At 55.1% G+C, this 26,219-nt stretch overlaps 3 protein-coding genes across 6 annotated transcripts in view; 2 read left to right on the top strand and 1 right to left on the bottom strand.

The window, feature by feature from the left end:
* The window catches only part of CBY1 (chibby family member 1, beta catenin antagonist), a 628,117-nt gene that overhangs the window by 368,461 nt on the left and 233,437 nt on the right, over positions 1-26,219 (top strand). The gene's annotated exons all lie outside the window — the stretch shown is intronic.
* The window catches only part of KCNJ4 (potassium inwardly rectifying channel subfamily J member 4), a 29,607-nt gene continuing 8,919 nt past the window's right edge, over positions 5,532-26,219 (bottom strand). Inside the window, exon 2 of the mRNA XM_050806274.1 lies at positions 5,532-7,373. Coding sequence (XP_050662231.1) covers positions 5,997-7,334 — 1,338 coding nt within the window. The 5' untranslated portion in view covers positions 7,335-7,373 and the 3' untranslated portion in view covers positions 5,532-5,996. The remainder of the gene's footprint in view (positions 7,374-26,219) is intronic.
* GTPBP1 (GTP binding protein 1) overlaps positions 15,120-26,219 on the top strand; it is a 310,687-nt gene continuing 299,587 nt past the window's right edge. Inside the window, exon 1 of the mRNA XM_050806203.1 lies at positions 15,120-15,123. The gene's annotated coding sequence lies outside the window, so the exon portion shown is untranslated. The remainder of the gene's footprint in view (positions 15,124-26,219) is intronic.

Here is a 26,219-nt window from a genome sequence, read left to right as displayed (position 1 = left end):
GGCTTCCCAAAGTCCTAGGATTACAGGCATGAGACACTATGCCTGGTCAGGAGAATCTCTTGAACCCAGGAGGTGGAGGTTGTGGTGAGCCGAGATTACACCATTGCACTCCAGCCTGGGCAACACAGTGAGACTCCATCTCAAAAAAAAAAAAATTGAAAAGATGTAGAATCCATCAATACCCAGAAAAGTCAATACCTGGAAAAAACTGCAATGAGAAAAGCCAGACGCAGGAAGCAGTCCTCTGATTGCGGTCGTGGGGTCTAACAAAGATGGGGGTGAACGCGATGAGGTGAAATAGCTGAGTTGGACGCCTCCTAAGTTCTTCTCTATTCTTCTATGAGCTATTTGAGTTCATAAAGAAGATAAATCTTCCAGAAGCTGGTGGGAAGGAAGCCATGGTGAATCTACAAGGATTAGGTCTCAGCTGTGGGATTCCAGGCAGGCCGGCAGGCGTGGCCAGATAAGGGTGGGATTTTCTGCTCCCATTAGACCCGCCCTCTTCCTCCCTATCTGTCTGCCTCCCTTTCCTCCTCTTCCTCCCTCCCTGTCTTCCTCCCTTTCTTCCTCTTCCTCCCTCCCTGTCTTCCTCCCTTTCTTCCTCTTCCTCCCTCCCTGTCTTCCTCCTTTTCTTCTGCACGCATGATACCCTCGTCATTCTCTCCATCCCGCCCACCACTCCTGCTCCCCCAGAGGCTGTGACCGAAGTGGGGAAGAGAGGGCAGGGCAGGGCAGAGGGGGTCTCCCTACCCTGGCTCTGCAGGGAAGCTGGTGTGGCATGAGGAGGGCTTGGCAGCACTTTACGGCTCCTTCAGCCCGCCCGTGTGCGCAATTCTAGGCTCCGTGACATCTAAGGTTCTTACACCCCCAGACGCAGCAATCCCCCCATGTCAGTGCCGCAGGAGCCGGAGTGGAGTGAGAGATCAGAGGAGCTGCACGAGGAGGGAGGCAGGTGGGAGGGCTGTGAAAGGGGAACAGGTGGGAGAGGGAAGGTGAGTCAGCCCCAAGCAGAGCTGAGCCAGCAGGAGTTTGCAGCGCAGCCAGGCCTGGGAGCTTCCCTGCAGCTGCGGGCTCTCGGCACCTCATGGCCCTCTCCTCCAGTGCCCACACTGGAGCTGACCTTTGGCACTCCAGAAGTGCTGGCTTTGGGCTTTCACTTGCCTCTTCTGTGTGACCCTGCCACAGGTCACCTTGCATGTGACCAGAGAGACCAGGCCCCTCCAAAAAGAGCAACTACCACAAGCATATGAGCAAGCCGCAAGCTGGTGAAGGGCCTGGAGGGACCTTGGAACGCCCCATGTTGCTCTGGATGGTGGATGACGGGCCCTCTTTGAGGTAACCCCACATGTACCCCTTCCTCACCCTGCATCCAGGCCTCTCGCATATCTTAGAGGAGGGTGGACATCCCCGAAGACGTGCTCCAGGTGGAGGCTTCTGAGTCTGGGAGCACCTGAGCCTGAGTCCTCTTCAGTTACTGCTCGTAGCCCGGGAGCCGTGGCATCCTGGGGATGTGGAAGGAGGACCGGGGAGACCTGGCGAGACCCACCCAGGGCCTGCGGGGCTGGATAGCGGGACATCTCTCATGAGCCTCCAGGGTCAGGAGTGAGACCCTGGGGTACTCAGCTGACAGAAGAGGACCAGGGGTCCTTCCAGAATGTGAATTTCTTTCTTGCTGAGCGGCCCCCACAGGCTCTTCCAGGGGGGCCCCCAAAGACCACAGGTGCACTCTGGGAAATCTGAGAGGGGGCAGAAGAGGAAAGGAAGCAGCCTCTCCCCCTCATTGAGCCCCCACCTGGGAGAGGATGGAGTGAAGGAAAAGCAGGGTCCCGGGCCTCTGACTGTCCTCACTTTGTTTCCAGCCAGTTCCCTGGTTCTCTGGGCCACCATTTATTTCCTCATCAGTAAAAGGAGGCCATAATCCTTGTCCTGGCTTCCTCTTGGAGTTTCGTAAGAGTTCAATGAACCCAAGGACGGGAAAGGTGTTATGCGAATCAGAGACATTATGAGTTATCTGTTGGGAGGCTTGGATCCCGAACGAGGCTCCGTCTCCAGGAAAGAGGTCTCCAGTTTCCTTCTGCAGCAGCGCAGCATACGGGGTGCGCAGTGATTCACCCAAACGGCAGCTATACTGCCGGGGCTGGTGAGCCGTGGTCATTCGCAAGGCAAGCTTGCCGGCTGCTTCCCTGTTTCTCGAGGCAGCTGGCACCTTTGTGTGGAAGATCCCTGGGACCCAGAAGGGTGCCTTCTGCTTCCTTACAGCCCAAGGCACACAGTCGGCCTGTAGAATAGAGGTCGGGTGGGAGGAACCCTCAAACTCCAAGGTTCTGGGATAGATGACCAACTAGGGCCACAGCTCCCTCCTGCTCCGCATGTCCTTGGCAATGTGACTTTGCCTCCTTCTCAAAAGGTGGAGTCTAATTTCCCACCCTTTGAACCCGGGCTGGCCTTGTGACCTGGACTCTGCCCGATAGACTGCAGTGGAAGCGGTGTTATCCAAGTTCAAGGCTAGGCCTCCAGAAACCTTGCAGCTTCTACCTTCGCCCTCTTAGGCTGCTGCCCGGAGTCGCCATGAAGGAACGTGATGTAGCCTATTGGAGGAGAACCAAAGCCCCCCAGAAAGCAGTCAGACCAGCTGCCGACATGTTCTTCGGGGGTCTTCCAGGCCCACTGACGGTCCAGCTGAGCACAGCTGCCGGGTGAGCCCAGGAGAAATCAGCTAGGAACCCCAGCCCACCCACAGGACCCTAACAGAGGATGCATCATTGCTCTCCGTTTTGCGCTGACTGGTTACATAGCATAGGCTAACCGAAGCCAGAGAAGGGAAGGGACTTACCCAAGGTCCCACAGAGAGCAGAGACCAAGCCTGTCTTGGTCAAGTCTGTGACCAGGTTTCCCGGCCCCTGGGCCCTTCCCATCAGTGTCCTGCCACCAGCTCTACCAGCGGTGTATGGATCTGCATATATGTAGGGAGGTGTGGATCGGGTGGGCCCTTCCCCCTTCCACCTGAGTTAGGAAGGGTTGGCTGACATCCACACAGGGCTATCCTGCCCATTATCGCAGGCAGGAGGGATGGTTAATCCCATTCTGCAGAAGATGAAACTGAGGCCAAGAACTGACAGTCACACAGCTATTAGGTAACAAAGCTCTGACATCAAAGCTTTTGGTTCTTTGATGCCAACTCCAGATCCTTCTATTGACTTGCAGGAAGGAGAATGGCAGGTGATAAAGTTCCCTCCAAGGGTCAGTCACTCAGAAAGGGCCACACACACAGACACATGCAGGCACACATACTACACAGGCACACACCTAACACACAGGCACACACAGGCACACATACTACACAGGCAAGGACATGCATAATACAGGCAGGCACATGATAAAGTTCCACATACTCACAGGCACGCACCTCAGGCACACATACTACACAGGCACACACCTAACAGACACATGCAGGCACACATACTACACAGGCACACACATAACACACACAGGCACACATACTACACAGGCACACATATTATACAGGCACACACCTAACACACAGGCACATGCAGGCACACATACTACACAGGCACACACATAACACACAGGCACACACAGGCACACATACTACACAGGCACACACCTAACACACAGGCACACACATAACACACAGGCACACACAGGCACACATACTACACAGGCACACACATCACACACACAGGCACACACCTAACACAGACACACACAGGCACACATACTACACAGGCACACACATAACACACAGGCACACACATAACACACACACAGGCACACACATCCACACACAGGCACACACCTGACACACAGGCACACACATGACACACACAGGCACACACCTAACACACAGGCACACACATAACACACAGGCACACACAGGCACACATACTACACAGGCACACACCTTACACACAGGCACACACATAACACAGACACACACAGGCACACATACTACACAGGCACACACATAACACACAGGCACACACATAACACACAGGCACACATACTACACAGGCACACACCTGACACACAGGCACACACATGACACACACAGGCACACACCTAACACACAGGCACACACATAACACACAGGCACACACAGGCACACATACTACACAGGCACACACCTTACACACAGGCACACACAGGCACACACATAACACAGGCACACACAGGCACACATACTACACAGGCACACACATAACACACAGGCACACACATAACACAGGCACACACAGGCACACATACTACACAGGCACACACATAACACACAGGCACACACATACACAGGCACACACATAACACACAGGCACACACATAACACACAGGCACACACCTAACACACAGGCACACACATAACACACAGGCACACACAGGCACACATACTACACAGGCACACACCTTACACACAGGCACACACATAACAGACACACACAGGCACACATACTACACAGGCACACACCTAACACACAGGCACACACATAACACACAGGCACACATACTACACAGGCACACACACACACACAGGCACACACATGACACACACAGGCACACACCTAACACACAGGCACACACATAACACACAGACACTTGCAGGCACACATACTACACAGGCACACACATAACACAGGCACACACATAACACACAGGCACACACAGGCACACATACTACACAGGCACACACATAACACACAGGCACACACATAACACACAGGCACACATACTACACAGGCACACACATGACACACACAGGCACACACCTGACACATAGGCATACATACTACACAGGCACACACATGACACACAGGCACAATTACATGTGTGCTTGCTCACTGTCTCTCCTTCTCACCCCTCCATCTTCAACCAGCCAACCCCAATGGACCATATACTTTATTAAAAATATATAGTTATGGCCGGGTGCGGTGACTCACGCTTATAATCCTAACACTTTGGGAGGCCAAGGTGGGTGAATCACCTGAGGTCAGGAGTTCGAGACCAGCCTGGCCAACATGGTGAAACCCATCTTTACTAAAAATACAAAAATTAGCTGAGTGTGGTGGGTCATGCCTGTAATCTCAGCTACTCAGGAGGCTGAGGCAGGAAAATCTCTTGAAGCCGGGAGGCCGAGGTTGCAGTGAGCCGAGATTGCTCCATTACACTCCAGCCTGGGCAACAAGAGCGAAACTCCGTCTCAAATATATATATATGATTACAAACTCCGTCTCAAATGTGTGTATATATATAGTTACAAACTCTATTGTCAATCTGGGCTGGGCCCCGGGGCCGGAGGGACTGCAGGGAGGGAGGGATGCTCCCTCATCCCACCCCTCAGAGTCCCTCCTCTGCACCCAAACTCAACACCATCCAAGGGCCAAGGTGGCTGGCTTTGCGGGCCTCAAGGGGCCAGCCAGCTGGGCAGGGGAAGGGGCTAGGCTTGATGGGCAGGGTGGGGAAGGGTGCACAGAGAGGGACCATATCTCCTTGTCTGGCAGGTAAAAACGGCAGAAGGTGAATTTGGTGTCTCCATCTGTCTCCATTTATAGATATTTACAAAAGAAAGTCATGAGCAACAGGCCACAGTCATGCAAAAGAAACGCACCCCCCTCCCCAAACTAACCCCCTGCCCACCCTGAAACCCCGAGATGTCTCCCACCCAGCAGTCCAGTCACCTTCCCCAAGGTTCTGAGAGCAAAGAGGGCACGTCCTTGAAGAGTCAGTGGGGGAAGGGTGGTGGATCCGGGGACCCAGAGCCACCAGGAGTAGGTGCTGGGGGAACCCAGGCTGATTGGGCCGAGCTCTTCCCAGGCCAGGGTGCTGGAGTCAGGAGGAAGGGGTCCCCCAGTCTTTGAAACCCCCACCTTCCTCCAGAAGGTCCACGGAGCCAGGGTTGGCTCTGTCCTGAGTGTGGGAGGGGGTGTCCTGGCATCCTACCCCCGGCAGAGGCTCTTGTGGGCAGTGGTGAGGGCCGGGCCTGGAGGTCAGATAGCAGACTCCCTGCGGTAGGAGATGTTGTCCAGCGGGAGGGAAGCCTGCATGCGCTCCAGGTCCAGGTGGCTGCCGAACTCCAGCATCCGGATGATGCCCGCCTCCTCCTTGGAGCCGGCCTCCAGGCCCAGGCCTGCGGCCACTGCGGCCGCCGCAGCCGCCTCCTCCTCCATCTCCTCTTCCTCCTGGCTCATGAGGGCCAGCTCGTTCTCATAGCAGAAGGCACTGGGAGGGGGCGGCGGGGCGGGCAGCACGGTGATCTTACTCTCCTGCAGCTCCCGGGCCGAGCAGCAGGGTGTGCCGGCCACCTCGTAGGTCTTGTGAAAACGCGAGTAGTCCACCTTGTAGTGGCTCTTCTCCTCAAAGACCACGGGCTCAAAGCGGTGGCCCCACAGGATCTCGCTGGCCAGGTAGGAGCTGCGGGCCTGGGTGGTCATGGCCGTGGCCTCCACCATGCCCTCCAGGATGACCACGATCTCGAAGTCCTCTGACTCCAGCTCCTCCTTGCCCATGCCATAGAGCGGGCTGTCCTCATCGATCTCGTGGACAATGATGATGGGCGACACCAGGAAGATGCGGTCCAGGCCGATGTCATAGCCCACGTTGAGGTCCCGCTGGTCCAGGGGCAGGTACTCACCCTCCTGGGTCATGTAGGGCTTGATGAGCTGGGCCCGCACGTGGGCCTCCACAATGTGGCTCTTGCGTAGGTTACCCACGCGCCACATGAGGCAGAGCTTGCCGTCGCGCACCGAGATGACCGCATGGTGGCTGAACAGCAGCGTCTGTGCCCGCTTCTTGGGCCGCGCCATCTTGGCCATGATGGTGCCGATCATGAAGGAGTCGATGACGCAGCCCACGATGGACTGGACCACCACAGCGATGACTGCCAGCGGGCACTCCTCCGTCACGCACCGGAACCCGTAGCCGATGGTCGTCTGCGTCTCCACCGAGAACAGGAAGGCACCCAGGAAGCCGTTCACGTGCATGATGCAGGGCTTGGGGGCCGCCGGGGCTGCCCCGCCACTGCCCGCCGCCGGCCCGCCCGCCCCGGGCACCCCTGGGCTGGCCTCCAGGTCACCGTGGAAGAAGGCGATACACCAGAAGAGGAGGCCAAAAAAGAGCCAGGAAACAAGGAAGGCCGCGGAGAAGATCATGAGCATGTAGCGCCAGCGCGTGTCCACGCAGGTGGTGAAGATGTCCGCCATGTAGCGCTGCGACTTGTTGCTCAGGTTGGCGAAGTACACATTGCATTGGCCGTTCTTCTTGACAAAGCGGTTGCGGCGTTTCCGCCGGGGCACGTGGGCCTGGCCGTTGCGGCTGTGTCCGTGCATGTCCTGAAGCCGGCGTGGTCACCTGGGAAGACGCAGGGCCTGCGGAGGAGAAGCCAGACAGGTGAGATGCTGGGGAGCGAGGGGCCTCCTCAGGGCCACCCAGACTCAGCCCCTAGACTCTCAGAAGCAGGTGAGCCTGGACCAGGACCTAAGACTTCCTCTGCCGCAGCAGGCGGAGGGTGGCAACGGAGGGGGTTCTGATGACAGGGTCTGAGCCAGTGCCCCTGAGTCCGGCCCAGCTTAGAGATAGGGGTCCACAGACCAGGAAGCTAAAGCCACAAGGATCCAGGTCCTAGTCCCTGCCCCTCAACACTGCCCCTCCGGCCCTCCTATGCTCACTGTTCTGGAAGCTTCCTGAGGCCCATCTCAGTTCCTCCCTGTCCCTCTGTCCCGCTTGCCCTGAGCATAGGGAGCCACGGAGGCTCTGGGCCCGCTCCCCTCCCTGGATTCCATCTATGGACTTTTGGGCTTCTTGGGGGCTGGACATCCTCCTGTAAGATAGACACTGGCCACCTGTGGCTCTTTACATTTAATTAAAACTAAATAAAATATTAAGTATAGCTCCTTCCTTGCATGAGCCACATTTTAAGTGATCAGGAGTCACATATGGTCAATGGCCACCACACCACACTGGACAGAGAAGACATATAGGAGAGTTCTAGCACTGAGAAATTTCCGGCCGGACACAGGGGTTCATGCCTGTGATCTCAGCATTTTGGGAGGCCGAGATGCAAGGATTGTTTGTGCCAGGAGTTTGAGACCAGCGTGGGCAACAGAGTGAGACCCCATCTCTACAAAAAATAAGAAAATTAGCCAGGCATCGTGGTGCATGCCTGTGGCATCAGCTACTCGGGAGGCTAAGGCAGGAGGATCTATTGAGCCCAGGGGGTCAAGGCTGCAGTGAGCTGTGATCATCCCACTGAACTCCAGCCTGGGCCACAGAGCAAGACCCCATGTCAAAAAAAGAAAAAAAGAAAAAAGAAAAAGAAAAAGAAAGTTCTACTGGAACCCGCAGCCCCACCTGGGTCTGAGCTACTTTCTTAGACTCTTCCCTCCCAGTGCTGCTTTGAGTCCTTGAGCCCAAATTCCTGCCCAGTGCCCCGTGGAGGAAGGGGGAGTCCCCAGCTTTGACTCCTCTGTAGACATCGCTATTCCCATGTCCCGGGTGGCTCAGAGAGGGAAAGCCAGCTGCCAGCCACAAAGCTGGCAGTGGATACAAACTTGCGTGGCACCAACATGAATGAGTTGATGGCGGGGAGACAGGGAGTGGGAGGGGAGGACACACTCAGTTCACCTCTCGGAGCTTCCACGTCTTCACCTGTAACATGGGCACCAAAACTCCCTACCTCATGGGACCTACGGGGACAGCAGGCGCTGGGGTAAAGCCATCACCCTCCTGCTTGCCTTCCCACACTTCCCAGGAGCTGGTGATAGGCAGGATTTGCCTGTCAAGCATCCCCAGCTGTTGCAGCAGAAGAGGCCCCTCACCGCACTGGGTGGCGGGATGTGCCTCGGGCCGTAGAGGACAGACCCTCTCTCCACCCCTCCCTGCCACTGGGTCCCCAGGGAAGACATGGTGCTACCCTGCCCCTTAGCAGCTGGCAGGGCCAGGACTGGGCCTGGGTTCCCAATAACATTTTGGCCCAGAATTACATAAGGCTGGAAGTTTCTATTTTCTGTTCTATTCTTCTTCCTGATCTAATTGTGCATCTGTGGCAATGTTTATACACTTCCCCGGTTCAGGACAACTCGGTTGCTGCAGCAACCGGTACGCGCCAACGCTATAATTTAGAGATCAACAGCCTCAGAGCCTGCCTCTTCCCAAGAGAAACTCCCTCTCCGGGCCCAGGGAGAGTGAGCCCTGCCCCCACCTCCTCCCCCGCGGTCACCCACCCTGACTCCGAGTTCTTCTCCCTATTCCCCTTGTTCCCAAAGAGCTCCCTGGCTCCTACAGTCCTGGGTTGAAGTCCTAGATCCACTGTGTGACTTGGGCGAGCTACTGACTACTCTGAAACTCAGTTTCCTCATCTTGAAAATGGGGCTGGCCGGGTGCGGTGGCTCACACCTGTCATCCCAGCACTTTGGGAGGCTGAGGTGGGTGGATCACCTGAGGTTGGGAGTTTGAGGCCAGTCTGACCAACATGGAGAAACCCCGTCTCTATAAAAATACACAAATTAGGGCTGGGCGCGGTGGCTCACGCCTATAATCTCAGCACTTTGGGAGGCCAAGACGGGCCGATCACGAGGTCAGGAGATGGAGACCATCCTGGCTAACACGGAGAAACCCCGTCTCTACTAAAAAATACAAAAAACTAGGCCAGGCGCGGTGGCTCAAGCCTGTAATCCCAGCACTTTGGGAGGCCGAGACGGGTGGATCACAAGGTCAGGAGATCGAGACCATCCTGGCTAACCCGGTGAAACCCCGTCTCTACTAAAAAATACAAAAAACTAGCGGGGCGAGGTGGCGGGCGCCTGTAGTCCTAGCTACTCGGGAGGCTGAGGCAGGAGAATGGCGTGAACCCGGGAGGCGGAGCTTGCAGTGAGCTGAGATCCGGCCACTGCACTCCAGCCTGGGTGACAGAGCGAGACCCCGTCTCAAAAAAAAAAAAAAAAAAAAAAAAAAAAAAATACAAAAAACTAGCCGGGTGTGGTGGCGGGCGCCTGTAGTCCCAGCTACTCAGGAGGCTGAGGCAGGAGAATAGCGTAAACCCGGCAGGCGGAGCTTGCAGTGAGCTGAGATCCGGCCACTGCACTCCAGCCTAGGCGACAGAGCGAGACTCCATCTCAAAAAAAAAAACCAAAAAACAAAAAACACACAAATTAGGCCAGGCATGGTGGCATATGCCTGTAATCCCAGCTACTAGGGGGGCTGAGGCAGGAGGATCGCTTGAACCTGGGAGGCGTAGGTTGCAATGAGCCAAGATCGTGCCACTGCACTCCAGCCTGGGCAACAAAGTGAGGCTCCGCCTCAAAAAAAAAAAGAGAAAATGGGCCAATGAGATATCATGCTGGAGACCTAACAGGTCATGCAGGCATGGCCTGTAATGCAAGGCTGGCCTTTCAGAGCTGGAGGCTCAGACCCTCTTTGCCCCCTCCCGCAGCATCCCAGCAGCCAGGGCTCCAGATGGAAACCTTGGGGTTCTGGGACCAGGCACACCTTCTGCTCTATAAATAGAGTTTTCAGGGAGGCCTTTCTTTGCTAAACATATTCCCCCTGTTCTGTCCCACTGCCTCAAATGGCTCCAGGAGCACCGCGGACGTCAGGACAGGAGGAGCATAGGGTCACCGAGTTCAGGACCCTCATTTTATGTCTGAGGCCAAGGAAATCCAGAGATAGGAAGGACTTGCTAAGAGTCCCAGAGTGGGGCCAGGTGGGCCAGCCCTGAACAAGGCCTCACCCCCACCCCTGGGTTCCTCATCCACTTCCTCCCTGGAGGGGGCTGGGGTGGGTTTTGGGGCAAAGGCAGGGAAGAAATCAGCCAGTCCAAACTGGACCACCATCCACAGGTGTGCAGGATAGAGGCAGAGGGGACAGGGTGTGGCGGCCCAGGCCTTCAACAGGTGAGGTCACTGAGTTCCAGAGAGGGTGGGGGCCCCTGCCCAAGGCCAAACACAAGCCCAGGGTTCCAGGGCATCCCTGGTTCTCTGCCCGGTGGGATTGGCTCCTGACCTGGCAAGTTCACCTGGTGCTGCAGATGAGATGTCTTCATGGGAGGGGCCTTGGGGTTAAGGGAGCCGATCCCCTAATGGCTACAGAGATTGGGCGTCCCCTTGCCAGCAGTGCCCACCCCTCCCCATTAGCGAGTGCCCAGGGTCAACCCTGAGCTTCCACAATCCCCAGCCCCAACGGCAACACTCACTCCCCAGCCCCTCCAGCCCACTGGGCTCCACAGTGCAGCCCGATGGGGACATAGTTTACCCCTCACCCTGACACCTCCCCGACAGCTTACAGCAGGTATCCTGAGCTTTTGCTATGTGCTGGGTCCTGTCTTGGGTTCCCAGTGCCCCCAGCACATCCTGGAGCTTAGCAGGAAAGCTGCTTCCCTGGCACTCCTCAGACCTGGCACCCTTCCCCATGCAGCAGCCCCTGGGACACCCCATCCCCCTGAAAACCCTTGGTCTGCAGTGACTCGCTCAAATAAGTGCATGCTGCTGCCACCACAGACCATTTTAGCAAGAGAGAGAGGTTCCGCTGCTAATTCGAGGCTGACCTGTGCAAGGCCTGGCCAAAAAGTGAAGGGTATGAGCTGGGCATTGTGTTCTCATGTGACAACCACGAGGAGATGGCCAGGTTTTCTCTTCCTTGTCACATGGGGCTTCCTGGGGAAGGCTGACGATGGCAGGAGATGGTCAAAAGGCCTTGACAATTCAGTACCATCCTCCTCTGACTAGTGATATTTTTTTTAAAAAGAGCCCTGCTGGGCGCGGTGACTCGCACCTGTAATCCCAGCACTTTGGGAGGCCGGGCAGATCCCTCGAGGCCAGGAGTTCAAGACCAGCCTGGCCAACTTCGTGAAACTCTGTCTCTACTAAAAATTCAAAAAAATTAGCCAGGCATGGTGGTGGGCGCCTGTAATCCCAGCTACTAGGGAGGCTGAGGCAGGAGAATTGCTTGAACTTGGGAGGCGGAGGTTGCAGTGAGCCGAGATTAAGCCACTGCACTCTAGGCTGGGTGACACAGTGAGACTCCATCTCAAAATAAATAAATAAATAAATAATAAAATAAAAAAGAGCCCTGGTTGTTTAGGTGTCTGCTTTATCCCTATGATTAAACTACTTTTGTGGGAGGCCCCCTGCCACGCCCCTGCATGTGACCTTGAACAAGTTCTTCCTCTCCCTGGGGTCAGGTCCTCCTCCAATTAAGGGACTACTCATCCTCCCCAGCTTTTTTGAAGGTCACAGAGCTTGACATATAAATGATAGAACCAGAGGGATTGGTGAAGTGGGGCCTGAGGTTTCTGAAACCCCCAGTGTGGGCCACTAGCCCATGGCAAAATGAGCCTAAGAAGGATCAATGGGCCAGGCGCGGTGGTTCACGCCTGTAACCCCAGCACTTTGGGAGGCAGAGGCAGGCGGATCTCTTGAGGCCAGGAGTTCAAGACCAGCCTGAGCAACATGGCAAAACCCCATCTCTACAAAAAATACAAAAAAATTAGCTGGGCATGGTGGCACACGCCTGTAATCCCAGCTCCTCGGGAGGCTGAGGCATGAGAATTGCTTGAACCCAGCAGGCAGAGGTTGCAGTCAGCCAAGATCACACCACTGCACTCCAGCCTGGGCAACAGAGCAAGACTCCATCTCAAAAAAAACATCAATGGTACTGCTGTCCTTTATATCCTGGGACTCTTTCAGTTGCAAACATTTTTTTAGAAAGTGATGGTCACAGGAGATGCTGACTGCTTTTAAAATGTTAATGTCTTTTCTTGGCAAAATGAAGAAGTGACAGTGCTACACCAGTTACCAGACTTTTAATTTTTAAAAATTTATTATTGGCCGGGCGCGGTGGCTCACGCCTGTAATCCCAGCACTTTGGAGGGCCAAGGCAGGCGAATCACCTGAGGTCAGGAGTTTGAGACCAGCCTGACCAACATGGAGAAACCCGTTTCTACTAAAAATACAAAACTAGCCGGGCGTGGTGGTGGGTGCCTGTAATCCCAGCTACTCGGGAGGCTGAGGCAGGAGGACCACTTGAACCTGGGAGGTGGAGGTTACAGTGAGCTGAGATTGTGTCATTGCACTCCAGCCTGGGCAACAAGAGTGAAACTCTGTCTCAAAAAATAAATAAATAAAAATAAAAAATATTACTTTTTTTTTTTTTTTTTTTTGAGACCGAGTCTCGCTCTGTCTCTGTCGCCCAAGCTGGAGTGCAGTGGCGCGATCTTGGCTCACTGCAACCTCCACCTCCCAGGTTCGCGCCATTCTCCTGTCTTGCTCTCCTGAGTAGCTGGGACTACAGGTGCCCGCCACCACACCCGGCTGATTTTTTTTATTTTTAGTAGAGATGCGTTTTCACCATGTTAGCCAGGATGGTCTCGATCTCCTGACCTCGTGATCCGCCCGTCTTGGCCTCCCAAAGTGCTGAGATTACAGGTGTGAGTCACTGTGCCCGGCGATTATTACTATTTTTTATAGAGTATAAAAGTATAGAGAGGGGGTCTTATTATGTTTTCTAGGCTAGTCTCAAACTCCTGGCCTCAAGCTGTCCTCCTGCCTCAGCCTCCCAAAATGCTGGGATCACAGGCATGAGCCACTGCGTCTGGCTTTCTTTTAATTTTACTGTGCTGTAAACATCCAAAATCTGCAGGTCTCTAGTCCAGACTTCATTAGCCAGCTGGGGAAACCGAGGCCAAGAACAGGGCATGGCACCGTGTCCAAGGTGGCACAGTAAGTCAACAACTGTGGAAGGAAGTTCAGGCCTCACCACTGACACCAGCCATTCTGCCCCATCCTGAGGAATTAGGGAGGGGCTGCAGACTCTGCCTCCTGGGGGTCCAGAGGAGGCAGGAAGACCACCCCAACCCTGTCAACTTTTAGGTTTTCCCGACAATTTTAGGACACGAACTTATCTGTCCTTGCCCACAACCCTCTTTGAAAAAGAAACGCTGATCAGCTGGCAGCAGCCTCGGCAGGTCCCAGCACCTGGAAGGCTTCGAGGGCAAACCTCCTCCCGAGACCCGTGCCACTGACCAGACACATGATGGCTGTTGCAGGGGCACCTCCGCCAGGCCCTGCCGGAGCCAGGCAGCAGCTCCAGCCCTGCCTGAAACTCTGCTCCTTTAGACAGCAGCAGGGAGCTCACGCCTGGGGAACAGTGGCCAGTGCCAGTCTGCCAGGCTGTCATGCATCTCATGTCATCCCATCACCAGACTTCGAGGTGACTGTTACTGGGTGAGACAACCAGGGAGGTGATGTGACTTGCCCGAGGTCACAGAGCTCAGCCTTGGGGACCTGAGGAACCAGTCATCCTCTCTCTCCAGCCCCTCTCAGGGAATTTCTGCCAACTCCATGCCAGGCGCTGCCTCCTCTCTCTCACTGAAGCATCACTGTATCCTTTGTGTATTTAACAAGTATTTATTAATCACCTACCACAGTAACAAGAAGGGTTGTTATTTCTCCTCCCCAGCTGAAGAATTGCAGGCTACAGAGATGCCGGGGGGTTGGGGGATGATGCTGAGCTTGGGGGCCACACAGCAGCAGTGACAAAGCTGGAACTCTAACTTGAGTCTGACTGGTTCCAGGTCCTTGGCTCACCCTGGTCCCCAGCCTCTGGCTTTGGGAACCCTTCTCCTGCCATATCACCCGGCTCAACCTGGGACCCCCAGGCTCTCCCCATCCCTCCAGACCTACCCTGAGCCCCTGAGGCTCTCTGACCCTGCTGCTCTGAGCCCTCAGGCCTCACTGTCTATCTGCAACACTTGGCCTCCGTTTGATGTGAAAAATTGTACTGGTTAAACCCATATGTTTGGGGTGGCAAGACCTGGCTCTCAGTCTCAGCTCTGTCACCTCCAAGCATATCCTCTTTGAACCTCAGTTTTCTCATCTGCAAACTGGAGATGATGATACTGGTACCTTCCTCATCAGGCCACTGCCTTGTGAACATGACAACCACCATGCATTATTACATTGCAGGTAAAGTGCAAAAACTAATGTTGATAACAGTGATGACAAAGATGCAGCTGCTGATGACCGAGAATGCTGCACCGGGAGCCGGGAACCCCTTCCACTCCTGACTCCACCACTAACATGCTCTGGTCAGAAGTTCCTTCCCTCTGTCTGCGAGATGGGGGGGCCATCATGGCTCCCCGGCAGGAGAGATGGGAAGGTGTACAAAACAAGGCACTCAGACAGAGCTTGGAGTCAGGTGACAGATGGGGGATGCTCCTGAGTCTCCTTAGCCCCAGCCATCCCTGAGCCCTCCTGGGCCTAGAGGGGGAGGCCGGCTCTCCAGCAAACATCCCACCAGAGGAAGCCAGCACAGGGCAGTGGAGGTCAGGGGACACAGCCCAGGACATAACTCAGCGCACCAAGGACGGGTCCTGAAGGGTGGACGATTTCCCTAGAAGGAATAAACAGAATTGGCTGGGCACGGTGGCTCACACCAGTAATCCTAGCACTTTGGGAGGCCAAGGCGGGCGGATCACCTGAGGTCAGGAGTTTGAGACCAGCCTGGCCACCATGGTGAAACCCCGTGTCTACTAAAAATACAAAAATTAGCCAGGCATGGTGGCGGGTGCCTGTAATCCCAGCTACCTGGGAGGCTGAGGCAGGAAAATCACTTGAACCCAGGAAGCAGGGGCTGCAGTGAGCCGAGATCGTGCCACTGCACTCCAGTCTGGGCAACAGAGCAAGACTCTGTCTCAGGAAAAAAAAAAAAAAAAAAAGAAAGAAAGAAATAGACAGAATTGACACCACTGTTCCATTTCCCAGCCCCTGAGGAGCAAGCAGTCTGTCCCCACTCCAGCTGAGGCCCTCAGGTCTGATTTGACTGGCTTTCCACTCCAACGTGTGGAGCTTTGCAGGGGGGAAGAGAACTCAAGAGCCCAGGGCCACGGCTCTTTGAGCTGTACCCCTCCAAGGGTAAGGGGAGCCAAAGACAGACCGAGCCACAGGAGACACTGTGGCAGGGTCCCCACCTGCCACTGCCCTCTGCAGGCCCTGTAGTCCCCTGTCCCTGGGAGGCCTGACTCCCTCCTCTTCATGAGTCTCAGGAACGCCCCTCCTGGTGCAGCGGCTTCAGCTCTGGAGCCTCCAAACAACTTTGTGCCCAGGTGACCTTATGCGAGGCACTTAACCTCTCTAGTCCCTGCATGCCCCATGTTTAGGAGAAGCTAATAATAGAGCAGACTTCCTAAGACTGTAATGAGGATAAATGGGATCATGCACACCACGTGCCCAGCCCAGAGTAAGTGATCGATAAGGCGCATTTTACTCAAGGCTGAACATTGCTCCCTCTTGATTTCCTCCCCTGAAGTTCAGATGCAGCATCCCAGAGCCCGCTTGGGCCTCATCCACAGGGCCCTACCCAGTTTGTCTTCATTTACCGCACTAGGGAGCAAGTGGACAAGAACAGCAGCGCTGGATCACACAGAGCTGGGCTGGAATCAGGCTCAGTCCCACTTGGCTCTAGCAGGTCACTGGATTCTCTGAGCCTCGGTATCTCCATTGGTGAAAGGAACATCGCAGTGCCTACCTGCAGGGCCTGATGTGGATTGTCCCAAAAACGCATGCCACATGGTGGGTACTCAAGAAAGTCGTCTCCCTCCCCACCTTCTTCCGGACCTGGAAAGCCTGTGGCACACCTAGCCCCTCCCTCACCAGGCAACCCTCTGACATCGCAAAAATCCTGGCTGAGCATCTGAGCACTGAGCACGCATTTACTCTGTGCTTTACACTGATCGATTCCTATCATCCTCACAATGATCTCAGAGGAAATTACCATTACCCCTGTTTTAGAAGAAAAGCAAGGCACAGAGAGATTCAGCAACTTGCCCAAGGTCACACAGCTTATGAGTGGTAAAGCCAGGATGTGGGCCTGGGCAATGGCATCAAAGCACACTAACAAGGCATGCTACTGTCCTGTCTCGAAGGAATACTGTCACACGCTTGCTTCCATCCAGTAAGCATCCAGTCCTACTACGTGTCCGGTTCTGTGAAGTCAGTCCTATGGGGAAGGAGAAACTGGATCACAGGGCAAGTTGGAGCCAGGACCCAGGTTCCTGATTTCAGGTCCAGCCAAATCCTGGAGACCAAGCTTTGGGCTCCACAGGGGCTTGAAGCAGCGGGGGGTGAACCGGCTCATTCCTCCCACTCTGCACCCCGCCGGGCCCTCCCAACCACTTGGCCGGCAACAAGCAAGCAATGCCCCCGACTTGGAGCAGGCTGACAAGCAAGTTCCCCACAATGTCCAGCAGGCCTTTGTCAGGGACAAATCACAGACCCTGGGGGCTGGAGGACCCAGAGGCCACCTGTTTCAACCCACGGGTGCGCCCTTTGCTGAATTGCTGACGCCAGGCCTCTGCCCTTGCTGGGGCTTCCCACCCTCCACAAATACCTGTGCCCATCTTCCCCACAGGGATGTGAAGGTCAGTGGATCCCTGAAGTTTCTCTTTTCCAGAACAACCTCAGCTCCCCAGCTCCCTCAGTGGCGGCCGGTGGGGCTTCAACACCCCACTGCCTCGCTGGGGCTCTCACTCAGTTACTATGGACTGCATGCTAGCTGCGGGCCAGACGCAGGCCTTGGACTCTGCCGGCTTGTGGATGAGCTGGTGAGAGATACTGGATGGCAGGCATTGGCCATCCCAGGTGGCCGGATGCGCGTGGCGTTAAGCAGTTTGAAGGAAAAGTGCAAGATGGAGTGAGACAGAGGAGGGGGCTCCGGTTTGATGGGCACCTCCAAAGGCCTCTGTGAGAAAGTGGCAGAGCCAAGACTTGGGTAGTAAGTGGGAGTCGGTCAGGAGAACTGTGTATCTTTGTGAAAGTGGGGCATAGAATACTCCAGGAGGTCGGGTGCAGTGGCTCACGCCTGTAATCCTAGCACTTTGGGAGGCTGAGGTGGGCAGATCACTTGAGGTCAGGAGTTCCAGACCAGCTTGGCCAACATGGTGAAACCCTGTCTCTACTAAAAATACAAAAATTAGGCTGGGCATGGTGGCTCACGCCTGTATTCCTAGCACTTTGGGAGGTCGAGGCGGGTGGATCATCTGAGGTCAGGAGTTTGAGACCAGCCTGGCCAACTTGGTGAAATCCCTGTCTCTACTGAAAATACAAAAATTAGCTGGCCGTGGTGGCAGGAGCCTATAGTCCCAGGTACTAGGGAGGCTGAGGCAGGAGAATTGTTTGAACCTGGGATGGGGAGGTTGCAGTGAGCCGAGATCACGCCACTGCATTCCAGCCTGGGCGACAGAGACATACTCCGTCTCAAAAAAAAAAAAAAAAAAAAAAAAAAAAAAAAAATTAGCCAGGTGTGGTGGCTGTAATCCCAGTTACCTGGGAGGCTGAGGCAGGAGAATTGCTTGAACCTGGGAGGCGGAGGTCGAGATCGTGCCACTACACTCCAGCCTGCGTGACAGAGCAAGACTGTAAGAAAGAAAGGAAAGAAAGGAAAGGAAAGGAAGGAAGGAAGGAAGACAGGAAGGAAGGAAGGAAGGAAGGAAGGAAGGAAGGAAGGAAGGAAGGAAAGAGAGAGAGAGAGAGAGAGAAAGAAAGAGAGAAAGAAAGAAAGGGGGGCCAGGTGCAGTGGCTCACGCCTGTAATCCCAGCACTTTGGAAGGCTGAGGTGGGCAGATCATGAGGTCAGGAGATCGAGACCATCCTGGCTAACATGGTGAAACCCTGTCTCTACTAAAAATACAAAAAATTAGCTGGGCGTGCTGGTGGGCGTCTGTACTCCCAGCTATTTGGGAGGCTGAGGCAGGAGAATCGCTGGAACCCAGGAGGCAGAGGCTGCAATGAGCCGAGATCGCGCCTTTACACTCCAGCCTAGCGACAGAGCAAGACGGAAAGGAAAGGAAAGGGGAAGGAAAGGGGGAGGAAAGGGGGAGGAAAGGGGGAGGAAAGGGGGAGGAAAGGGGGGGAAAGGGGGGGGGGGAGGGGAGGGGAGGGGGGGAGGGGAGGGGAGGGGGGGAGGGGAGGGGAGGGGAGGGGAGGGGAGGGGAGGGGGGAGGGGAGGGGAGGGGAGGGGAGGGGAGGGGAGGGGAGGGGAGGGGAGGGGAGGGGAGGGGAGAGGAGAGGAGAGGAGAGGAGGAGAGAGAGGAGAGGAGAGGAGAGGAGAGGAGAGGAGAGAGAGGAGAGGAGAGGAGAGGAGAGGAGAGGAGAGGAGAGGAGAGGAGAGGAAGTTCCAAAAGTCTGAGTTTGGTGTTGAGAAGCTGCAGGAAGGCCAAGTTGTGGCCGTGAAGTGAGCCTGGGAGTGAGTGGACCAGGATGAGGCCACAGAGGCAGGAGGTGGCAAGGGCTGCGGATGTCACCCTCAGGGCTGGCGGGCTGTCAGGCTTTGCCTGGTCTGGTTTTAAATTTCCATGTGAAATATTTAAGACAAATAGGAATAAGGACTAATACAATAAAGCCTTTTGGCCAGGCATGGTGGCTCACACCCATAGTCCCAGCACTTTGGGAGGCAGAGGCAGAAGGATCACGTGAGGCCATGAATCCAAGACCATGCTGGGCAACATGGTAAAACCCCATCTCTACAAAAAATGTATGTTAGCTGAGTGTGGTAGTGCATGCCTATAGTCCCAGCTACTCAGGAGGTTGAGGTGAGAGGATTGCTTGGACCTGTGAGGTGCAATCCCAGCACTTTGGGAGGCCGAGGCGGGCAGATCATGAAGTCAGGAGATCGAGACCAGCCTGGCCAACATGGTGAAACCCCATCTCTACTAAAAATACAAAAACTAGCCAGGCACGGTGGTGGGCATCTGTAATCTCAACTACTCAGGAGGCTGAGGCAGGAGAATCACTTAAACCCAGGACAGTGAGCCAAGGTCATGCCATTGCACTCGAGCCTGGGTGACAGAGTGAGACTCCGTCTCAAATAAATAAATAAAATAAAATAAAATAAAGCCTTGTGTATCTACCACCAGGCTTAAGAAATACAACATTCTGGGTGGGCACAGTGGCTCATGCCTTTAATCCCAGCACTTTGGGAGGCCGAGACGGGCAGATCACAAGGTCAAGAGATTGAGACCATCCTGGCTAACATGGTGAAACCCCGTCTCTACTAAAAAATACAAAAAATTAGTCGGGCCTGGTGGTGGGTGCCTGTAGTCCCAGCTACTTGGGAGGCTAAGGCAGAAGAATGGCGTGAACCCGGGAGGCGGAGCTTGCAGTGAGCTGAGATCGTGCCACTGCACTCCAGCCTGGGCAACAGAGCGAGACTCCGTCTCAAAAAAAAAAAAAAAAAAAAAAAGGAAATACATTTCTAGCCAGGTGTATTGGCTCATGCCTGTAATTCCAACACTTCGGGAGGCTGAGGCAGGTGGATTGCCTGAGCCCAGGAGTTTCAGATCAGCCTTGGCAACATAGTGAAACTTTTTCCCTAAAACGTAAAAAATGGGCTGGGCATGGTGGCTCACACCTGTAATCCCAGCACCTTGAGAGGCTGATGCAGGTAAATCACCTGAGGTCAGGAATTTGAGACCAGCCTGGCCAACATGGTAAAACACCGTGTCCACTGAAAATGCAAAAATTAGCCAGGCATGGTGGCGCCTGCCTGTAATCCCAGCTACTCAGGAAGCTAAGGCAGGAGAATCGCTTGAACCCAGGAGGCAGAGGTTGCAATGAGCCAAGATCTCGCCACTGCACTCCAGCCTGGGCAACAGAATGAGACTCTATCTCAAATAATAATAATAATAATAATAATGAATAAGAATAAAAGATAAACATTCCCAATATAATCCCAGTGGCACCCTGGCCCTTGTCTCAGCCAGCTTTTGAAGCCTGCACTGTCCAGAGCGCAGCACCAGTCGCTGTGATGAAGTGTATTAGGCTGGTGAGAAGAGCATGATGGTAGCTTGGAGCTACCAGGATGGCGGCCATGGAGCTCAAGAGGAGATGAATTTGGGACACACGCATTCTGGGTGAAGAGTCCGCAGGGTTTAGGGGTGGAAGGGGGTTGTCGAGTGGCCAGTAGTGGTGGAAGACTGAAACGGGGCCAGGTTTTGGGAGCGACGGTTTACCGTGTGCAGTGGCTTTGAACGTCCAAATGCAGATGTCTACCCCACGTCAGATCCTGAGTCTCCAGAGAGAGGGCGGGCAGAGCTGGGTGCATGAGACGGTGAACGCTGGTGACAGGTTGAGTTGTGAGGGTGGGCAAGACCGCCTGGGCCAAGGGCATGGAAAAGGAGAGAGTGTCTCAGCCCTGGCCCCAGCAGCCCTACAGATGGGAGAGAAGCTGAGGAGCGGATGAGGGGGACTGGCCAGAGAGCAGGAGCAGCAGGGGAGGGAGGCTGGCTCATAGCCAGGACAGGGAGCTCTCAGCAGAGTTGCTCCTCCACTTGGCTTCCCTCCCTCCCCAGGCAGCAAGGGCGAAATCTCCTCCAGGGCCGGGTAGAAGGGGAGGTGCTGGGGAGGGGCCGGGAGCTGTGCTGGGCGGGGGTCAGGGAAGTTGCGGCAGAGGTGACCTCGGCACAGCCCAGGTGTGATCATCATCTGGCCCTCATTCCTGCACTCCAGCCTGGGTGGGGCTGGGGCTGGGGGTGAGGTGGTGGTTGCTGCTCCCCCATCCCATTGCGTCATCCTCAGCTGTCAGCAAACAAGACTCCAGGAGCTGGGGCTGCTGGCTGGTGGGGGGTGTCTCCCAGCACCTTGGGGGATGGGGGCTCATGTCCCCCACTCACACACACACACACACACAGGATTTCCCTGGGATGCTCGGCTGGACCCAGCAGGTGCCCCCTAAAGAAGTGGCGCGGGAGCAGGGAGGAGTGAGGAACAGTCAGGGCTGAGTTAGAGCCCCACTCCCTCGCTTATCCAGCGGAGGCCACTGGGTGGTATCGCCTGCTGGGCCCTCCTGGGACTCCAGCCCGAGACTCACACGCGGGGAACGAGCAGCCCTGCCTTCAGCGGCGCCGCTTGGAAGCGGCCCAAATGCCCATCCACGAATGGCACAGCACACAGACAGAAAAAGCCAGGAGGGAGCTCTGTGAGGAGCAATGTAGGTCTTCAAGATGTATTTTTAAGCAAAAAAAGGCAACAGTGATGAGCGGTGAGTATAGTAGCTACCATTTGTGTAAAAAAGGAGAGAGAAGAAATTTATAGATACACATATTTGCTTGTCTCTGCTTGTCTGTGGATGGTGACCCAGGAAGCTGGTGACATTGGCGGCTCCAGGGAGGGAAAGCAGGTGGCTGGGGACAGGGTGGGAGGAAGAACTGTCACTGTATTCCCGTTTGTGTCTTTTTGAATTTTAGAACCGTATGAACGTATTACCTGTGGGGAAATGCACATGAAGAGTTTTAAAATTAATGTGTACACATGCATATTTTCCAGAGAATGGTCATAGCATTGATAAGGTTGTCAAAAAGGACTGTGACCCCGAAAGTCTGAGAACACTTCACCTATGGGCTGCGTGGCTTTGGGAAAATTTCTTAACCTCCCTGAGTCACATCCGTAAAATGGGAAGGAATAACACCCAGCGTACAGGCATGCTGCCAAGGCGAACAGTGTGGGCAGGGGTTTGTAAACTGTAAAGTGCAGAAGACTTTCTTTTTTTATTTTTTGAGGCAGGGTCTCGCTTTGTCACCCAGGCTGGAGTGCAGTGGCACTATCACGGCTCACTGTAGCCTTGACTTCCCAGGTTGAAGCGATCCTCCCGAATAGCCGGGACTTCAGGTGTGTGTCGTCGTGCCTGGCTAATTTTAAAATTTTTTTGTAGAGACAGGCCCTCCCTGTTACCCAGGCTGATCTTGAACTCCTGGGCTCAAGTGATCCTCCTGCCTCGGCCTCTCACAGTGTTGGGATTACAGGCGTGAGCCACCATGCCCGGCCTGCAGCCCTTCTTGAAGGGGATGACTTACTCTCCACTCTTCCTCACCTCCTAGTCTCCCCTCAGCCCCCTCCAGGGCTCCTCTGCGCCCCCTTCCCTCTCAGCAGCTCTGATGGAGGCTCTGGACTGACCCTCGTCTTTCTCCTTGAGTCCTCCAGGCCTGAGGGTCCCTCTCCAGGTCGCCCCTTGCTCTCCTGCCTCTGGCCTCTCCATGCCCCTACACCGTGCCGTGCCCAGCTCAGCCAGCCCACCTCCCTTCCCTTCTCCCCAGTCCTCCCTGTGATCTCATCCAGTCCTGTGGCTTAAAATACCACCCGGCCTGCGCCTCCCCCCCAGGCAGCCACAAGCCCACTTGGCTCCCGCTCCCTGTGTCTGCTGGACAGTAAAGAGGCATCGCGAACCCGGTACTGCCAAGCCCAAGCCATGCCCCTGTCCTCCCCTCTCCTGCCTTCCCCATCTCAGTCTGTGACTCCTCCCAGGAGGTTGCTCAGGCCTGACATCTGGGCGTCATTCTCCAGCCTTCCCTAAGCCCAACCGCAATAACAGTGGGATAATAACTAACACGCACTTAGTGTTCACTGAGGGCCAAGCACTCACTGGTCCACACCTGCAAGGCAGGTGCTATTATCATCATCCCACAGCGGACTCGGGAGCTTGCCCAAAGCAGGTGAACCTCGGGGCCCCGGATGCATCCCCTCACCCAGTCATCCATCCCAAAGAACCACATCACTATTGCAGCCCGCAGCCTCTGCCTGCCGCCTCCTCCCACAGCCTCCACCCACCTCCCGCAGTCCATCTCCACATCACTCCCTGATCAGAGCTCTTGGTCTCCCCAGGGCACTCGGGATGAATGCCTGGCCTCGGGGGAGGTCCTGCCCTCTCTGACCTCACCCCCTCCACTCCCCATCCACCGGAAGAGACCTTCCTTCCCATCCCTTTAACGCACCAAGTTTGTTCATATCGATGGGCCTTTGCACTGGCTGTTCTTTCTGGTTGAAATTCTCTTCTCCAAGACTCCACCACTCGGGCCTTCCTGCCATTCAGATCTTGACTCAAAGGCTGCCTGTCCCAAGAGGCCCCGAGGCCCGCCCTCCCCATCCAGCTCTCAGATCTTCCTGGCAGCCCTCAGCAGCCAAAGCAGTTTCATTTGCAACCTCATTAAGGGCAGGAACCTTGCCTCCCTACTTCACCCCAACTCCCAGAGCCTGGCACAGAGTAGCTGCTTCATAAACATCTAACGACTGACAAGATAACCCAGCCCGTCACAATTCCTGGGAAGGGTCTAACTGGGCCATGTGACAGATCGTGACCAAGGAGAAGCTATTTTTGACACAGTAGTCAGGGAGAACTTCCCAGTGGAGGTGGCCTCTGAGCAGTGACCAGACGACCCTCTGTGTCACTGTACACAAGCACAGTGGCCATGAACAGAGGGGAGAGAGGACAGGATGTCAGAGGGCTCAAGTCTCTGCCTCACCCTCCACGGAGCATGGGCTTCTCTTCCCAGGTGTCCCCCAGGTGTCAGGGGCTCGGGGGAGGATGTCCTGGCTTCACCCAAGGATGGGTGGCAGGGACATGTGTACAGGACCTAGTGGGAGAAGGCACGGCAGACAGAGGCCTCAGAAGGACCAGAGACAGCAGGAGGAAGAGTCAGCCCCTGCCCATGACCCAATGCTGGGCCACAGCCCCAAGGGACTGTCACTAACAGAATGCCTGCCATGGGGGGGCCATGGGCTGCGTGCACCTCTTTACTTCTGACCACCTCCCCACTGGCTCCTCAGGCCAGAGAATCTCCAGCTCCAGCCAACCCCCATCCATCCATTCATTCATCACCCTAAACGTCCCCTGAGCTGGCATAGGATCTGCCTTCCTGCCAGGTGCCAGATGTGTCTCAACACAGCAGAGTGCCTTGCCTCGGAGGGCGCTCTGTAAATAATTGAGTGAACATTTATTGAGCACCTACTGTATGCTGAAGGGAAGCAGGTAAGTCACAAACCTGCTTTGCTGAGCTCCATGCACCCATGTGTGCATGCATGGGTGTGTGTGCGTAAAAAGGCCTAGAGAGAAGGTCCCAGGAAGATGGGGGCAAGCAGGAGAGCACAAGGACAGAGCAGGGCTGGGCCTGGGCTGAGCGGAAAGCAGGGAATTTGGCCCGGCCTGGGATCTAGGCCCTGGGGAGAGGTGGTGACTCTGGAGGAGCGTGGGGCCCTGGACCTGGGTGGTCCACTGAGCAAGGGACAGGCTACTTCTGAGGGCAGGACAGCAGCATCCTGGAAGTCGTGACACTTACATCTTTAGGAACCAAACATCCAGGGAAATAGGAACCTGTGCGTCAGAGCTCTATGGGGCACCTCCTGGATTTCTATACAGGACAGTAGCTTTCAAGCTTTTTGACCAAAATCCGCAGTAAAGGCCGGGCGCGGTGGCTCACGCCTGTAATCCCAGCACTTTGGGAGGCCGAGGCGGGCGGATCACAAGGTCAGGAGATCGAGACCACGGTGAAACCCCGTCTCTACTAAAAATACAAAAAAATTAGCCGGGCGCGGTTGTGGGCGCCTGTAGTCCCAGCTACTCGGGAGGCTGAGGCAGGAGAATGGCGTGAACCCGGGAGGCGGAGCTTGCAGTGAGCCGAGATCGCGCCACTGCACTCCAGCCTGGGCGACAGAGCGAGACTCCGTCTCAAAAAAAAAAAAAAAAAAAAAAAAAAATCCGCAGTAAAAGCAAACATCCTGTTTGTTATTTTAACGTACTTTATATTTATTTTTTAGATATAGAGTCTTGCTCCAATGCCCAGGCTGGAGTGCAGTGATGCGATCACAGCTCAGTTGCAACCTTCTGGGCTCTTGCCATCCTCCCGCCTCGGCCTCCCAACGTGCTGGGATTACAGGCGTGAGCCACTGCACCCGGTTATATATTTAAAGCTGAAGTAAGAGCGTCACAAAATAGTATTTACCCTCACTACATGCATAGTATTTTGAAATTTTCTTTTTAATTTCATTTTCAGAAAACAAGTAGTGCAACTCACTAAATCAATTTCCCAGCCCACTAATGGGGCAGGACCTGTGTGCAATTTTTAAAGCACTGGCCTGAGTGGGGGTTAGGAGCTGTGAAACGGGATCCAGCGTGTGTCTTGAAGCTGTGACTGGAGGTGCTTGGACCCCGGGCTTTGTGACGCACAACCATGGGGGCAATTGTTGGATGTAATGGGCAAATACTGGGAAAAGTCTGTTAGACCCCCCAGCTCACAGGACTGCCACTCTGCAGCCCAAATAGCAGGGATTCTTTAGGTTCTGGGTCCAATTTATTCCCCTGGTCTTGTATTAGAGCCCCGCCTGCCCCCCTAACAGAGGCCATTGAGCAGTTGCTTACACATCTCCCAGGACAGGGCGCTCACCCCCGTTCTCAGGCAG

The sequence above is a fragment of the Macaca thibetana genome, chromosome 10 (assembly GCF_024542745.1).
Source record: "Macaca thibetana thibetana isolate TM-01 chromosome 10, ASM2454274v1, whole genome shotgun sequence".
Classification (NCBI taxonomy): Eukaryota; Metazoa; Chordata; class Mammalia; order Primates; family Cercopithecidae; genus Macaca; species Macaca thibetana.
The sequence above is the reverse complement of the archived record's forward strand: the minus strand, read 5'-3'. Positions and strand labels throughout refer to the sequence as shown.